General features: G+C 35.8%; 1 protein-coding gene across 1 annotated transcript in view; it reads right to left on the bottom strand.

Annotated features, from left to right (window-relative positions):
* The window catches only part of LOC107846002 (PHD finger protein ALFIN-LIKE 2), a 29608-nt gene extending 13870 nt beyond the window's left edge, over positions 1-15738 (bottom strand). Inside the window, exons 1-3 of the mRNA XM_016690528.2 lie at positions 15352-15738; positions 15234-15266; positions 14053-14275 (exon numbers count right to left, since the gene is read on the bottom strand). Of these exons, the coding sequence (XP_016546014.2) occupies positions 14053-14275; positions 15234-15266; positions 15352-15445 (350 nt within the window). The 5' untranslated portion in view covers positions 15446-15738. The remainder of the gene's footprint in view (positions 1-14052; positions 14276-15233; positions 15267-15351) is intronic.
* Between the last annotated feature and the right edge of the window lie 3361 nt (positions 15739-19099).

The raw sequence follows: 19099 nt of genomic DNA on the forward strand, positions 1-19099 counted from the left end.
CGAATTCTAGCCCGAAAATGCGGGGTGTTTCATTATTTTCACCTTGGAATCATTCGTCCTCGAATAATGGGTAGGAACTTATTGAAGCTTTAGAAGTATGGAATAAAGTAGGTTACCTCACCTTAGGAATTTTCCCCCAACGAAACATATATAGGCATCCAAGAAGAGCTTGATGACATCACCAAGTGAATCGTGTAAGCACGAAGCATGAGATAATGAGAATTGACATAGAGATGACCTTGCACATGAGTTCGATCATAATCATCACGACATACGGCATGAGTTTATTTGGTGACCCTAGGTGCTAATTTACATGATACTAAACATGAAATAAGATTTCATCGGACATAGGGATAGAGGTATCCTCCACCTTACATGATACGACCAATAGACCTTAAATTTAGTGACACTACTCAACTATGCTCTATACAACAATGAACACACTTCATTATTTCCAACTTACAATTCCCCCACAACACACCTACTGTATAGTACTTCCATGTTGAAGCCTAACTCGGAGTTAAAAGGTGCTAGCTTAGGTATGGGACCTTATACTCCTAAGTTACTCGGACTCTTCAAAAATGTCCATGGGTGCGTGTCAGATCCTCCAAAAATAAGATATTTTTAAAGGATCTAATAGGGGTGCGGCAACATTTTTTGAGAGTCCGAGCAACTTAGATATACTCTACATCCCTTTAAGAAGATTACTTCACCTCATCACTATAATCAAACAACCTCAGGTCTTAAATCAAGGAGTACTAGCCATATAGCACAATGGTTTGTGTATTTATCAATCATAACATTCAAGCCTATCTTTACTACACCCGCTTTATGGATCTCCCCACTAAAAACCAGTAACTTCAATCACTCTCACTAAGATTTTCGCCACATATCCACTTCCTATTTATTTCACATAAAGGAAGTTCATCTCCTTCTTCACTCTTCGCCTACAGCCTTAGCTCGAGTAGTCACACCTGAAATTTAAAATAATAAGAAATATATACTCCTTTATCTAAGAAATTACTACGCTTCCATATCCACTATCATACTAACATAAGAAGGGTCATTGAGGGACTAGAGCACAACCATCACGAATGAGAGTAACACTATTCAATTATAACGTATAATAGTTGAACTACACAAGGTGGGGCCTGAGATGTAAGATATGATATCATAGGCACAAAGTGCTTCATCTATCAAATGTCTAGATCATAAATAGAGAATCGTTCGGGCATAAGCACAACACAACATGAGTTCTTACGACTGGGCACAATGAGAAACATGAGTGTATATATCATAAGTTGTATAACATAAAGTCGAGATTCATGTAGTCAACGATTGAGACAAGGATTGTTACTTGAAGCTATTGCTTCTCATTTAAGAACTGAAATGGCCATGAGTTTGCATAAACCTTATCGCTTTGGCTAGACCCGACATAAAATGAACCGGTAACATATAGAAAGCATAGTTTCTTAGAATTGAGCATAATATGGGACATGGATGTTTTTTATGGATCATGAGCATCCTAACATAGAGCTTGTATACTTGGAAGCGTGGATTGCTGAGGGACATTATTGCTTCTAGTTTGGAGGTCAAAACATGGACATAAGTGCATGGAGAACTCGAACCTTAGGCATAGGCATGACTTGAATGCATAAGACATTGATAGAATGTCCTCATTATATTGAAGTAGGAGGGGTTTACTTGAATAGGAATAGATTTATCATGACTCTTCCCCGAAACTTGCCACCATGAGAAAATTCAAGAACTACCTTAGTTCATCATCTCCCCCTTAGATCAAAGTCACAATCCTAGAATTGCGGACATATACCCTCATCAAATTAATAACCACAACTCTCAACACAATGGGGGTATCACTATACACTTGAACGTCAGACTCGACCCAATAAACCATACAAGAAAAGTACTAACTTCTTGCTAAGACATTTCTCCCAAGGGCACTACTCTCAATTTCCTCTAGCCTCCAAGTTTGAACTCTAACCTCACTGCCTTCCAACCTTAGTTTGGAAATGAAGAGTGACCCTTTTGACGGAATATGAAAGTTTTAAGGCTTAAAAAAGGGTTAAGAAAAGATGGGATGGTCTATAGGACATAAAGGACCAAAATAACCTCAAAACACTTTTAAAACGAATTCCCGTCAATGAGAGAAGGGAGGTTCGCAGCGTGATACCCAACGCAAAGTAATAGCTCCGCACAAAGCTGAGGCAGTGAGCCCTCGCGAGCTCCTTCGCGGCACGAAGCAAACGCAAACCCACCCCTTCGCGATTTCCATCCTATTTTCCATGCCTAAACTTCCCCCAACGCATTGGAACCTATCCCGGAGCACTCTACACTCAATCTAGGGATCACAGAGGCTCGTTTTAAGCACAATTTAGACTCCACAAACACCCGATTAGACTCCACAAACACCCGGTCCGTTATAATCTCATTGCTCCAACACTAATCCTCATATACATATACATCACAATTTTCCACTCAAACTTTTCATAAGTTATCAACCTAAGCCTCTTCCACATACTATATCAAGCCTACTAATTCATCCCCACAAATCTTGCATCACAATTCTTGAGTTAACTTTCTTATCACCACAGCCCATATCCAAAGTTCAAGCCTAGTGCCTAGCACCAATCGTGTACCACCGATGAAACATCCCACATAATATACTAGCCCACCGAATAGAGAAATCAACCTAAATCTCTTATTGGACTTAACTACGGCCTATAAGCTCATCTCCACAACATTACTACTACACCTTAGAATTTACGACACCCTTTCTCACATGTTGTACTAGTTTACCACTACTAGAGAAAAGAGAATCAAGAGGGGAAGGGTAAAGTCACCTAATGAGAATAGTCGATCTTAATCTTATAATACAACCCATTACGATCTTATTAACATATTCTACTTTCTCACATCATATCTGCTTACCCATGCATAGATCCCAACTAACTTCAAGATTTTACAAACACCTGCGAGTCTCTACTTATAACTTATTAGCTAATCTACCCATTTCCATTCACGGCCTATAAATGATTTCTACGACTACTATAACTATCCATTCTGAGCTCTTTCCCTATTTAATTAAATAATTAACACAACTAACCACTTCCTCCACGGACTACCACATGGCCTACAAATCTTGCTACAATATTAGCCAATCACCATAAAAAGGCATACCACCTTCTACTCAAAGGTTACACAACTACAACTACCTTCCCTACTCAATAGTAACCCTCACTCTGACTTCAAAACTTATGACTTCATAACACCAAATCTGGGATCATCTTACTACTCATAGGTTATAACACCTTAACTTATTTACCTCTCGGATGGAAATACTGTTCCAACATTCCGATACATATCTCTACCATTAAGCGTGATATCTGCAACAAGGCCTTTGAAAAGGGACTAATACGCTTCTTACCTCAGGCTGAAAAGCACGATTTCATTAAGACAGAGGTATACCCCCGAAGCAATACACTTGAAGCACTAATGGGCTACTCTCAAGTCCTTGTGCAATTTCATAATTTTTTATGACTCAATTGGAAAGGACCATTTCATTAGGAATCTAAGCTCTTGCACTTGTATTGCCTCGATAATGAGGCATAAACTATAAAATTAAAGCAAAGAAGGAATTTGGATAACTTTTGTATGGACGACGCTATAGCACGAACTAGAGTAGGAAAGAATAGGAAACATTTCCTAAATGCCCGGTAGCCTCCTGATTATAAGTGTGGTGCACAACACACCCATAAGCAAGACTCTACTAGACACGGCTTCGTAGACACCCTGGGACCATGAACCGTGCTTTGATACCAAGTTTGTCACGACCCGAGCCGAGGCTCTCACCGCAACGGGCATCCCAAATTATGAATACCCGAGAAACCCCTTAGCATACTATCATAAGCATAATCCATACATAAATCAAAGTGCAGAAGATATAATGAAATTAAAGAGAAGCGTATAACCCTAAATTGTGTTAACAAAGTAGTGACAATACAATAATCAAATATCGTCTACGAAGCCTCTACTAAATACTAACTGTATAGGTCGGGACAAGGCCCCCAGCTGGACCATAAACGAAAGGAAGTCAACATATGAATAAATTGCCTTCAGAAAGATGGATAGCTTACCAACTCTGTCATATTCAAATGGTTTAATGATGTGATGGACCACGAGACTGTGCCTCAGAACCTGTATTATGGGAGGGAGGAGAGGGGGTCAATACTTGGAAAGTATTGGTATGCAGAACAATCCAAAAATAACGTATATTTCATGTAAAATAATTGAGAGCATAGTGAAAACAATTTATAATAATATATGTAAAACACATAGGCATAATTAAAAGAGCTTCAACTCATGCTTGTAAAACATTGAATGAACTCTTTACTTAAGTTCTGAGCTAGATGGCACACCATACATTTCTAAAATCCCACGGCTATATGGAATCCGCCTTTAACTCGGCGGCCAAGCCCCCTAATCCAAGTTGGCCGCAAGGATAGGGGTCCTACATACTATTCTAGTATACCAGTGCCCAAGGGCAAGTATACATTAGCCATTGCAAATCATATCTCCCGAGTCGGCAAAACTCGATTTCCAGCAAAGAGCCCTTACACTCAAATGCATTCTTATCTAACTCTCTTTAAGATCAATGTTAGTCCTTAAAAACCATGCCTTGTTCTTGAAAATGTTCATTTACTTTTCATGTCAAGGGCACTTCATAATAGGTATCGTCATACCTAGACTTGCAAACCATATCATATCATATCAAATCCATAGCCCTTCTCATTCAAAAGCACGTTAATGACCACAAAAAGATTTAAACATCACATGAGAGTTCTTATTTCAAATAGCATATGAAACTAATGCAAAATACTCTCTTTCAAGACTTTAACATATGGTGGCCAATTCTTACATAAATCACATGAAATTCTTCCATTTAACACAAAGGGCATTTATCAATAATCAACATCTCTTTGAACACATTTAAAAATACAATGCATATTTGATAAAGAGGCATTTAAAACTCATGTTTATCATCATTCATTAAACAACCCCCAACAACAATCAGTAAACAAATCTCATGATCGAAAAAGGAGATTTATAGTTCATACTCTCAAATCCACTTCAAAATTCATAACACATGCACATATTTTGTGTTTATTTGAGAACCCACAACAATTGTTAAATACAAGATTCGTATAAAAAATGGGGGTTCATATTTCAAACTATTACCCATAACTAGAATCTCAAGTTTTGTAGAAAATCCCCCATATTAAATATACAATTTCATCTAAAATAGGGATTCATAATCCAAGCTCTTCAAACAATTTCAAAACTCATAATATATGCATACATATACAATTTAAAGCTTATCAAAACAGCATGCATACGCCCATGATAGTTAGGATAGTTTTACATACCTCAATTTCTTGACTTCTCGAAGAAAAGCATGAATTTGGATCCTTAGAAGTTGAATTTTTTTTAAGAACCCTTATTTTGTGTTCTTGAGGATTTAGGAGAAGAGAAATTTTGTATTTTGTGTATTTTGCGTATTTTGGGGTTATGGGATGATAAAATCACATTTATATCAGTTATAGGATGATTTAGGACATAAATGACTTGTTTACCCTCAAAAAACTGAAGAAAAACGCGGGTTTTAGCGTTTCTGAACATAGGTCCGTGCCACAGCGAAATCGCGGAGCACAAGGTCCATGCCACGGCGAAATCGCGGAGCACAAGGTCCGTGCCACTCTGAAATCACGCACCCTCAAAGGTTCCTGACAAAAATGCTCATAACTTTTTGTTTGGATATCGGATTAAGGCAAAAACGGATGCTTTGGAAAGAGGACACAATTATCTATAATTTGGTGGGTCTTAAGCTCCAAAATTTCATATATTCCAGAATTTATACGTGTTCAAAGTTGACCCTGGTAGGATCGAATACCAAAATTTGGGTCAAATTAAAAGTTCTTAACTCAAGTTCACTTAAGTGTTTTCTATGAACATTCTTTACCTCGAAAGCACTTTAAACACTAGGTAATGATCATGACACCAAATATTCATATAAAAATGATTGGATTAGAGTTTATACACGTAGGAACGACGGTTTGAATTCTAGCCCAAAAATGCAGGGTGTTACATCATCCTCCGGAATGTCTGGTGCTTCACCTATGCCACTCCGAGTGAGGCAGTTATTTCTTTTATGGCTCCTACAGTTGCATCTACCACTATAGAGGATGTTTATCCATCTTCAATCAACACTCCTCTCACTAGTGCTCGGGACACCCCAAGTATATCTTCCTCTCCAACAACTGTCAGTGATCTTAGCACAGTTCCTAGTAAATATGTCTATGAAACAATGGACGTTAAGAAGAGAGCACTCAAACAATTAGGGAAGGTAGCACTCCGCACCCATGATAAGGTCGATGCTTTAGTTAAACCTGTGGGAGTGTTTCCACCACCAGAGTTTCCTAATTCACATATGTTTATCTAGAGAAATTTCTAATTTGGCACCCACTTGATTGAGCTCCAAAGTGAAATTGAAACTCAAATAGCAAAGAAGATCTGGAAAAAAAAAACTGAATGAAGAGATGAGAAAAAGAGAAAAGGCTTAAGGATATTGTCTTGACATAGATACTCTAAGTAGTTCTAGCCAAATTAAGTCACTTGAAAATTTTAGGTGACCAGCCCCGCAAGACTGATGTGAACACACAGATAGAGGATGTTGAGCTTGTGAAGATGGCTCCGGGTGATGAAGAACTAGAGAGTGGGCTACTTCATAGCTAGTAGACTTTAGCTCTTGATCATTCTAATACTGCTACTACCCTAGATTCACCAAGAAAGTGAGGGAGTTCTCTGGTACCCTTTTATTGTGCTTCCTATGGTTGGGGAGAATGCATATTTTTGTGTTTAGGGAGGAACCTTATTTTTGTAGGGACTCGAGATCTTTTGATGTTGACGCGATCTTTTTGCTCTTAGTCTTATGGCTTATTTGGTATTAATAAAGTTTTAAACTTTGACGTATGAGTTGTTGATTGAAATTTAATAAAATGATTGAAGTTGATGATGCATTTTGTGATTTTAAGGTTCACTTTTTGGTTCTTTGTTCACTAAGCAGTAGGTTGTATGTGATTATTTGAGTTTTTTGTGCTTCAATTGAGCTTTGAATACATATTCTACTTAGTTTTGCATGTACCATATGTGGTAAGGTTCTTTGTTGAGTACTTTTGTTTCACTTGTAGTCTAGAACTTGCTGTAAGTGTGCTTCAAGGCGAAATCCTAGGTTGCAATTGGTTTGAAACATTATTTTAGGCTTCACTTGGAACACTTGAGTCTTCATTATGCCTACTCATTTAAAACCATTACCTTAGTCAACCCCTTTAAGACACATAGCCTTTACTTTTTCTAAAAAAAAAAAGTTGACAAGCATATTACAAGCCCTTTCCCTTTTGTAATTATACCTTTTGATGCCCCGACTTCTTGAGCACTTAATAGTATCAAATTAGGCTAAAAGCCTATGTTTGGGGGAGGAGATGGGAACAATATATTGTCAATTGTGGAAGTTGAACGAAGTTGAAAAAGGAAGTGCAAAGAGAGAAATTTGAATCAATAAAGTTTGTTATGAATGAGGAAAAATGAAAGAAAAAACTAATGGAATGGAATTTGAAATAAAGGGATGACAAGGAGAAAAAAGTGAACGTTTGAAAATAGAGATGAGTTGAAGTGTGAATTCCAGTGCTTAGGAAAATCGTAGTCACTTATTACCCATATTGATATCTTATCTCGAACCAAAAGCATACATTACATTCCAGCAAGTCCTAAATGATTTTGAGCTATGTGCACCTACATTAGTGGCGACTTACACAAAGGGCAAGCTTATTGTACCACTTTTGAGCATTTAAACATCCTAGTGAGAGAACGTTAATTCTTCCTATTTTGATATCCCACCTTTGTCTTGAAATGCATATGGTGAGTGGGAGTCTCTTGATTGTGAGGACACATGGAAACTCGAGTTGTGAAAGCTTTTCTTTTCTCAATTGAAGGGCACAAACAAAAGGAAGTCATTGTGAGAAGAAGAGGCAAATTGTGAAGCTTTAGTGTCATGATTTGGATTATTTAGTTTGAGTGATTGAATGTTTTGGTACTTGAATGAAAATGGAATCTTGAAAAGACTATCATGAGACTTTTTAAATGTTTTAAATGAAAATGGTACTTAAAACATTGAATGTTTTAAATGTTGGTGCCAACCGAAATAGTGAGATTTTTGCTTACATTGGATTGTGATTTGATTTGTGGTCAAAATAGATTGAATTGGCTAGAATGACTAACTTCTCTCATGAGTACTTGTAATTGATTAGCTCAAGGAGAAGCAAAGGGTTAACTTTGGGGGAGTTAGACGGAGACAGTGACGAGTATGAACGAGAATACAACTCAGCCATGGATTAAAGAATTTCTAAATGATTACTTTTATTATTGCACAATTAGTGGGAACTCGTTTGATCAGACTCTAGGAGCTAGATTATTTAATAAATTATCAGGGGCTCTAGGAAGAGAGATAGAAGAAAAATAGTCATAGGAAAAGATAATAACTTAGCAAATCAACTATTAAGTAGATTAATAAAAGAAGACAACTAACGATTTTTGTTTCAGTATGAATACAGGAAAAAGAAAAGGCACGGCAGAAGCCTCATCATCCCGGGAGAATACTCCGCTCTAATACCAAACATATTACAATAGAAGGATAAGTTATCTAAAGAGACGTGACTTATTAGCAACTCTAGAAACATCACAATCAGAATTTTTCAAAGAATAGATAAATTTTTGCCAACTTACGAGACATTTTTGATGATGAATTCATGCCCCATTTGTGTGATTAATTGTCTAATAATGGTTTGAATGATATGAGTTTAGGTTTTGGAAGCCTTTAAAGAACAAAAATATTGAAATAGCTTCAAATAGTTGAGAAACTTGAACATGAAGGCCAAAAGTTGAAGAAAAGGGCCTAAAAAGAGCAATAAAAAAATCTGAGGGGTTATGTGCTTCACTTCACCCACATGTGTGGCCTCTCCCACGTAGCTCACCCACATTGAGAAGGCAGTCCAGGGAAACTTTTGGAATCACCCACCCACCTAAGCTACCTGGTACGTACATCGCTTACCCAGTTTTAAATAGATTTTTAGGGCATTTGTATTAGAGAATTTTGCAAGGATTTGAAGGTTTTTCATCATAGAGTTTGTATTACTTTATTAGTTAGTCTTTAATTAGGTTTCCATTTTCATTTCATCTTTTCTTTTCCATTTCTAGCACGAGTAGCTAAACCCATTAGCTGGGGTTGTAGACTCTTGTGGCTTTTTATGTGCGTTGTGATTATCTACATTTTTACATGCTTATTTGTCAAGTGGTTGCAAACACTGGATTAAGCCCTTCATATCCTAAACTTGCTTGGAATAGTGGAAAATTTGATTGGGCCTTTAACAAGTAGCAAGGAATTGAATTGAGTATGTTACGGAATTATTATGCTTGATTAACGGAATCGAACAAGAAATATGGAGATCCTTACTTGGGTCTATCAATGGGGTCTTAATATTTTTTCTTGGCTTTGGAAGAACTTTTGTGGATTAACTTGATAGAGTTGGAAAACTCTAGCAAGTAATTATCAATTGGATCATTTTCATTAATCCTGTGTATTTGAGCAAGATAATTGTGTTCATGAAGTAGTATTGCCATATTGAAGCTACAACCTAATTGAAAAACAAAATATTTTTATTGCATTTCAAGTGTACGATAAAATTCCTAGTTTAGCAAAATTCGTAGTTTTAGAAGTAATTGTTCAATCAATCTTGTTAGCCTGAAATTGTTTTAATGGTGACCCTAAAAATGTTCCTTCTATTGCAGGAAAACAACACATCATCAAAACACACAAGGAAGGAAGATCAAGGATAGAATTAAGACTTACAAGGAAAGATCAGTCAAGACTAATGCCATACAAGGAAACACTTAAGAGGTTAAAGTTGCGAATGGAAAGAATATCAAATCAACCTCTCAATATATTATATGAAATCAAGTCCCTGGAAAACTATTAACAATCAGAAAAGGAAGAAGGAATCAACACTTCTATCATCCAGTAAGAAACCTTCCTTTCGTGACGACCCCAATCAATCAGTCAACAAGATCTATGGAGATATCAGCTCATATCACTCAAATCAATTTCAAGAGTGATTGAGCCAAATCCGTTGGGTTAACTTATGGAGCAATCAATCAAGAATCAACGAGAACCCATGTAACCCAAGGGAATTGGAGGTACGCACCAGAAGGGTGTTCTGAACAACTATAAATCACTATGTCAATACTTTGCGCTTTTACTTTATTACTTACTTGCCTTATTTTTGCTGCACTAACCTTATTCTGCAGGTAAGTCGACTAGCACACCAGTTCAGTCGACTATTGCTAAACAGAATTTAAAAGGGACTCAATTCACCCCTCCCTTCTTGAGTATCAATTGGTATTAGAGAGAGGCCTCACCTATCTCATGGCTAACTATCAAATACCTGGAGCAATCCTGCAAGATGGACATTCATCAAATCAACCTCCATATTTCAATGGACAACATTACTCTCATTGGAAGGAAAGGTTCAAATCTCTGTTCAATCAAATGACTTCCAAGCCTGGGTGGTCATTAAGAAAGGACCAAAACCCATCCCTGGAATCACTTCAAAAGATTCAACCAGCAAGGATTAAACTAGCGACAAGATTGATTTGAAAGAGCTATTAGTTTGCTTTATTGTGCAGCCAGTGGGTCTAAACATGACAAGATATCAACGTGCGAAACTGAAAAGGAAATGTGGGACAAGCTGGAAGTCATATATGAGGGAACCTAGAAGGTTAAGGAAGCCAGAATCAGTGCCTAGGTGAACGAATTCAAACTATTTCGAATGACTGAAGAAGAAAACACTGAATTAATGTTTTCTCGATTCAGCAAAATAGTAGCTGAACTTAAATTGTTGGGAATGGTTTATCCAAATGGGCTGTAAGTAAGAAAACTTCTCAGACACTTACCTAAAGCTTGGGAGACTAAATCTACTATTTTAGAAGACGGAGATATCGACAAAATGACTTACGATGAATTACGAGGAAACATCATTGCTTATGAACAAAATCACATCAAAAGGCACGCCAAGGAAGAGAGAAAGAAATCGGTGGCCTTCAATGTCTCAAATTATGAAGATGAGGAACATGAAGCTGAAGAAGATAATGAAGGGTATGCCTTGATAAATCATGGAGTCATAGATATCTTGAGGCAGCGAAGACAACGACCCCAGCAAGGCTAGAAGTTGACCAATATCGTGAACAACTATGCCATTCTACATACACTTGTTTCTGCACACTGTTTATTCCTTCTTAAAACTATAGAATGTAGGAAATTGTGTTCAATCAGCTTATCTTCTCCAGCCCAAAAGTTGTCCAGAACTCGATTCTACTCCAATGTCCAACCTTCGATGAAAGAATTTCAGAAATTTAAGCCATAATCGACTTACGTGCTCTGATAATCCAGTTTTTCAAGACCTAACACAGCACTGGTGTCCAAGATACTTCCCTACAATATGTGGTGTGAATAATCTGCCTCCTCACTTCCTGTTTGCATTTTCATTTTACCTCCACAACCATTTGAATAACAAACTCCTGCTATTTTATTTTATTTTTGTCAACCACAAACTCCTGCTATGAAGTTTTAAATTTTTAACTCCCAAACCATCACTTTTCTTGCACTTTATAGCTTTATGCCACCTTACAAAATGGAACTTTTTGCTTTCAAAATTCCCTACATAAAGAAACTGACATCTCATGATCTTTTCAACACAGCTAGGAATGGGAAGAAGTGACATCAAATATTCAGGAATCTATCCAATACACTATTGATTAACGTGACGCTTCCAACAAAGGATAGGTGCTATTTTTTCTAGGGGCTAGATTCTTATCACATCTATCTAAAACTCCTTACCAAATCTTTCCATCCATCACCTTGGCACCCAATGGAGGCCCTAAACAAACAATAGGGGAATTTCTCAACTATACATCCCATCAATTCGGCCAATTCGGCCAATTCGGCTGATGTTGCTATCCACATGAACACTGAAAATGTTGCAACCCGATCCTGCACAGTCATGTTACCTATTGATGCATAAAGCAAATGCTATAGATTTCTTGCATCAAGCATTGCTTAGAGTTCTCTGATTTAGGAAATCCGACGAAAGCTACATATATTAAAGGAGGTTCCTTTATAAAATTAAGACTAAAATATAATTTTTATTAGGGCTGGGTAGCGAAAAATGTGGGGTAAGTGTGAGATTTAGAGAATTTCTTTCCTAGAGAACCCCTAAGGCTTAAGATGCATACTACTCACCACTTTTGGAACAAAATAAGCTCATATAGAACGAAAAGGATTCAAATCGCTGGCCCAAGGTCAACTAGTTTGGGACTAAGGCATAGTTGACTGTTGATTAATTCTCCAAAAACATGCAGAACCAAAAAAGAATCTCAGAGCAGGATTTTGGGACACACCCTGCTAAAGTCAGTTCCTTAACCAAACATTCAATTTTAGCCAGTTAGAAACTTTACTTACATATTGATAAACAACAACAACAACAACAAACCCAGTATATTCCCACAAAGTGAGGTCTGGGGAGGGTAAAATGTACGCAGTCATACCACTACCTCCGAGGAAGTAGAGAGGTAGTTTCCGATAGACCCTTGGCTCAAGATAGAGAATAATATACCAAGGTCGTAATGAGACATGAAACAGGATGTATAGCATAACAGAGATAAGAGATAAGAAATAATAACCCTAAGTATCAGAGAAATAGGAAATAAGAGAAATACGAATAATACGGAATAGGGGAACAGAAAACGGATACTCATGTTATAGTAACATGCACTCACAGACCTAATACATCCACCACACCAAAACTCTCCTAACACCTAGCCACAACCTACACACTTACACTAGCCGTCCACCCTAATCTGCGCCCTCCACACCTCCCTCCAATATTTCTATGGCCTACCTTTACTCCTCCTGAAGTCATCCAAAGCTAGCCTCTCACACCTCCGAACTGGGGCATCCGTGCCCCTCCTCATCACATGCCCAAACTATCTCAACCTTCCTTCTCACATCTTGTCCTTCACCGAGACCACTCCCACCTTCTCCCGGATAACCTCATTCCTAACTTTATCCCCTCTAGTAAGGCCACACATCCAACGCAACATTCTCATTTCCGCCACCTTCCATCTTTGAATATGAGAGTTCTTGACTAGCCAACACTGCGCTCCATACAGCATGGCCGGACAGCCTGCCACTCTGTAGAATTTGCCTTTAAACTTAAGGGGCACCTTCTTATCACACAACACTCCCGAGGCGAGCCTCCACTTCATCCAACCTGCTCTAATATATTTAGAGACATCCTCATCAATCTCGTCATTTCCCTGAATCATGAATCATAGACCCCAGACTTAAAACTATCCTTCTTACAAACGTCCTGAGAATCCAACCTCACCACCACACCATCCTCCTGACTCGAGTCACTAAACTTGCATTCCAAATACTCCGTCTTGGACCTACTCAACCTGAACCCTTTAGATTCCAGGGTTTGCCTCCAAACCTCCAATTTCTCATTCACACACACACACACACACACCGTGTCTCATCAATCAGCACTACATCCGCAAATAACATACACCACGGCACCTCACCTTGAATACTCCGCGTCAACACGTCCATCACCAGCACAAAAAGGAACGGGCTAAGAGTCAATCCCTGATGCAAACCTGTCTCGACCGGAAAGAATTGGAGAAAACCATATCTTTTAAGAGTCAAGAAAAATAGTACTATAGTGTGTACTACAATTAAGTGAGAAACCAGGTAGATCACAGCTAGACAAAGAGAAACAGTGGAGAGCGAACCTGCCTTTCTTAAAAGCACACTTAGCATTCCTGTGTATACCAATTTATCCCAATTACAACTAACAAAAAAAGTACCTTTCATTTTGGTTAAGACGAGTTCCAAAAAAGAAAGCCACAGAAAGCAACCAACAATCACTGTGTACGGCAACCAGTGAAAGCCAATCTCTCCGATTCATCCCATCCCTTGCAAAATTTATCCCTAGTGCTGGCTCTGGGAGCTCAGGTGGGACTTCTTCAGCAGGAAGGTTGACTTCCCAAGTCTCATTTGGATGTCCGTATAGGCACAAATTTTCTTTCTCTACATCCAAGTAATAAAACATGAATAATACAATAATCAATCAGAAAAGTCAGGACCATACAAATTTAGCTAACAAATTACTTTTTTCTAGATCTACAAAAACTAAATAAGTCATAGAGGGCCATGTAAAACGCTTTGTATATATAACAGAGATACAATTTTTGTTTCATTTTTTCTCAAATTATTCTTTCAAGGACAAAGTTGGTATAATAAAGACCTGTAGCAGGCGCAAAGCATGAATACGAGTCCTAGTTGGTGAACCAAGTCCAGTATTTAATGAAAAAGAACAGCAAAGTGAGCCCATTATTCTCCAAGTTTCAAAGTTGGAAACGGTGAATTTCTTAAAAATTTCTAAAATTTTCCAAAGAAACCAATTTCATGTGATTTTTGTTTGCAACAGCAGTACATCCACAGAGAATGGAAGTGTATTTCATATCCCAAAATAAAAACGATATGAAAAAAATTGATGGTCAAAAACACACAAGTATCCCCATTTTTTTAGTTTCATACTTGAAACTATCATATGTGTGTTTTTCTTACCTGAACTATCACCAATTATTAGTTGTTCATTTTTCCTAACTAAAAGTTTATGTATGAAAAACAATTAATTGTTGAGGTGTGTGGTTTGATAAATAGTTGGTGATAGTTCAAGTAGGAAGCTAGTATATGATAGCTCAGGTATGAAACTCAAAATACCAGAATACTTAGGTGTGCTTTTCACCCTTCACTCTGCAAAAAACTGGTGAGAACAAAATCGAAAACCCGCCTCTTGATTAAACAAATCACAAATGCTAAACTGAAAAATGCTGTCAATTATAAACATTTGAGGAATAGATCAATCAAATATCCCTCTAATCAATCAAACAAATCACAAATGTTGCTTATAGGAATCTCTGTTTCATTCCATTACTAACTAAATCAATGGCAAATTCACTCAATAAATTAACTGAAAAAATACCTGGATCGCATAGATTATAGAATTCATCCACATCTGAAAAAAAAAAATCAATTTTAGAGAAATTCCAAAAAAAAAAAAAAAAGACAAGAATTTGCATGTGGTTTTGTTAACAAAGTACCATGTGTTAAAGCGCGTACTATAGCAGTATGACGAGCGTTATAATCTTTGAAGATCTCTTCTACACTTTTTGGACTTGAAGAAACAGATGACATTTTTTATCAGAAAAAAAAAAAGGAAGAATTATTCTGAGATCTTCAGCAAAGTAAGAGGAATATCAGAATAAAACTGATCTTGAAAAAATATAAATGGAATGAAATTGTTGAATTTGGACAGAGGTGAGTTTTCGGTAAACGTCACAGAAAAAATAAATAAGGAAACAAATAGTTTTACTGACCACCTGTATTTGTCGGAATTGTAAAACAGACTTTCTTGAAACTCAGTTCTTTTTTTTTTCAGAGTAAGTTACAGTTACGTGGACCGTTTTCTTTAAAATAAAGTTATTTTTATTTTATTTTAATTCGCACATTTTTCGAAATTTATTTACGGTAATGTATTCAGCGGAATATTTTGTCAGATTTGTAAAGCTTGGCCCAAACTCTGTTTTAGCAGGAGTGAAAATCATTTTCCAATCAGCTTGTAGTGCAGCGAATGGGACTAATCCATCCTTAATCAGAAATTGAGAGTTTGACCCTGGACATAGAGAAAACTCTATTGGGAGCGTTACCCCCAAATGAGGCCTTACCCGGCACGAATTTGAATTAATCGGGCTTCAATACGGGTATCGAATACCGAATGAAAAATCAAAAAAAAAAAATCATTTTTCTTTGCAAGTTTACTTTACAAATCAAACTCCCCTCTCTATTTGAATAATAAGCATTCTTTCCCCTCCTTTTACCTTGAAAATGTCTATTTTAACCTTGACATTAGCAATATTTTTTTATAATATACATTATTTATTTTAGTCAAGTATTTATATATTTTTATTTAAATTTTTTAGTATAACTTTTTTAATGAACTTGTCACAAAAGCTAATATTATTTTTATGATTGTTATTTTATTGAGATAACGCACAATTCGTCTCCCCCAAAAGAAGTACAAAAACATTCTAATACTTGACGGTCAGATTAGCAAAAATGAGTTTAGGTGGTAATAGATCTCCCTTAAAGTTTAAATGTGTCATAACAACTTCATATATAGTTTAGGGGTACCCCGTCCCTTATCTCTTATTTTACATGCATTAAGTGTGTGCGTGTGTAATATATATATATATATATATATATATATATATATATATATATATGCACATGAGTTTCGATATACTCCCTAGGTTCTTTTTTACTTGTCACTTTTTATTTTTTCAGGTCAACCTGCATAAATTTTGATAAATATTTTAAGATATATTTTTTTATTTTATTAATATGAAGAAGGATTGCAACTTATAGCATTTTTCATATATTTTCTGATCATCCAAATTTTAAATTTAAATATTAAATTATACATCTTACAATATTGGTCAAATTTCATGCAGGTTGACCTCAAAAAGCGAAATAATGACAAGTAAAAGTGAACAAAGAGAGTATATATTTATAATATAAGTAAAATTTTGAATTAATTTAGTATAAAATGTATCTCCATTTTTGTTATATGTTATATATTACATGCATTGAAATATGTTTATGAAATTATTTTTATTTGTTATTTTCACTAGTATAAATAGATATTACTGTTTCAATTATTATTAATAAATAAATTTCCATATCATGGTCATTTATTTCATTTAGAACATCACTAACTTATATACTTAATATATGTTTCTCACATTTTTTGTCTAGAAAATAATTTTCTTTTTATTTACAAAATTTACTATATATATTAAAAATAAAAAATATAATAATTTTAAAGAGGTAAAGAAAAATAAAGATTAATAGTGTAAGGTTAAAATAGGTATTGAAAAAAGACAAGTAGGAAAAAGGGGGAGAATGTTTATTGTTTAAAGTTGGGGGCGTTTGATTTTTAAAGTAAAGTTGAGGGGTAAATGATTTTCACCCATTTTAGCAGCAAAGATGTACTCTCTCCCATTCGTTTCATTTAGGGTCGTTTAGAGGAGGAATAAGGATAACTAATCTCGAAATTAATTGAGAAGAAAAGTTGATTTCATGTTTAATTGGGATAAAATATATGAAATAACTCATTTTGGGATTAGTTATTTCGAGATTATAATATTTTTCTTATCCCTCCATGAGGGTACGATAACTAATTCCGGAATTATAATAATTATGGGATAACTTGTTTTCCAACCAAACGACCCCTTATAATCTCCTGTAATAAAACTATTGTGTTAATTTATTTTTTAATTTATGAAATTAAAAGAAACTATTGTACTTTTTTCTTTTTATATCTATTATTAAATAAATAACTACATAAAGTAATAATAGTTAAATTAAAAATTCTAAAATCTTATTAATAAAATTAATTTAGTAAAATATACTTCTAATTCAAATTTTCGAGAGAGCGAATCAAGTGAGCAACGATCAAATAAAATAAAATGGATGGAGTAATTCTAAATTTAAATTAAACTTTAAAAAAATGCACAATTTTGGAATTTATTTTTTCGACCAGATTTATAATAGGCTAGGTTGGAACACCATATATTTTGCATAACTATAGTTCTAAATTTTAAATACGTTATATTCTATTCCAAATTTAATCATTTTTAGACTTAATTCTTTTTGCTCGATCAGTGACAAGTCTGGTTGGAACTTCAACATTTTGCTAGATCCAAAATTTTAAATTAATAATGAAATTGTGATTCAAATCAACGTTTGAACATATGATTTTATATCATGATTTTAAATCTCAATTTTTTCAAAAAATTATGATTTAAATTCAAATCATGATTTTAATTTCTTTTAAATGCTAAACTTGGCTCATAAATTGCACAATGTGTAAAAGGAAAAAAAAAGACCCATCATTTTAAATATTTGCCAAAACGACTGATGTTTACTGTTTAGCATGAAAAAATTGTTCGTGTCATGTGAATGAATAATATTAAAAGAACAATTAGTTATTACTATCGTTGATGTAACGCTCTGGAAGTACCCCTGGACGTCACATGGTGCTTAAGACTATGAATAGCCCTAAGCTAACCCATGATATCTACTAAGCTTGCAACTCGGATGAACAGTGAACTAACATAAATAGAAACTTGAAAGTAAACCATGACATATCTTAATAAAAGTCTTTAACCTGAGAATCCTCAAATCACTCTTTGAACTTAAAACTTAAATAGTCTGACAAGCCTCTACTGATGACTAGAGAGCCACTAGGACAGACCCCAGCTGACCCGAATATAGCTAGAAATCACATAACTAAAACACTTCAAACACGAACAAATATCTGAGAGACTGGGTCCTCGGACTACGAGGACTCGCAAAAAGGTAGGACGCAGGTGATGATACAAGAAAAACAAGGAAGTATCAAAACACACTCCAAATCAGTCTACTAATCTTAAGGATCCAAGGACCTTTTTGGAGACCACTCTCGGATTCGCTACCAACAAGGAGAATACAAGATTCAATGATGTATATAACACCCAAATCAGCATCAACACGTGAAGAACAAAAGGATTACACTAACAATAAACAACGGTTACAACAACACAAGAAATAACAACAAAGATTACACTAGACAAAGGGGTAGATAGATAGACTACATGAAGGCATAATCTTAAGAACCCAAGAGCTTATTCCACTCATGGACCCTTAACACTACACACAACAATTCACCTATCTCTTACATTGGCACAAGAGGGACCTCGATCTCCCAATCATCCAACGTTTCCAAGCTTGAATCCAACACTAGTGATT

The sequence above is a fragment of the Capsicum annuum genome, chromosome 10, assembly GCF_002878395.1.
Source record: "Capsicum annuum cultivar UCD-10X-F1 chromosome 10, UCD10Xv1.1, whole genome shotgun sequence".
Taxonomy (NCBI): Eukaryota; Viridiplantae; Streptophyta; class Magnoliopsida; order Solanales; family Solanaceae; genus Capsicum; species Capsicum annuum.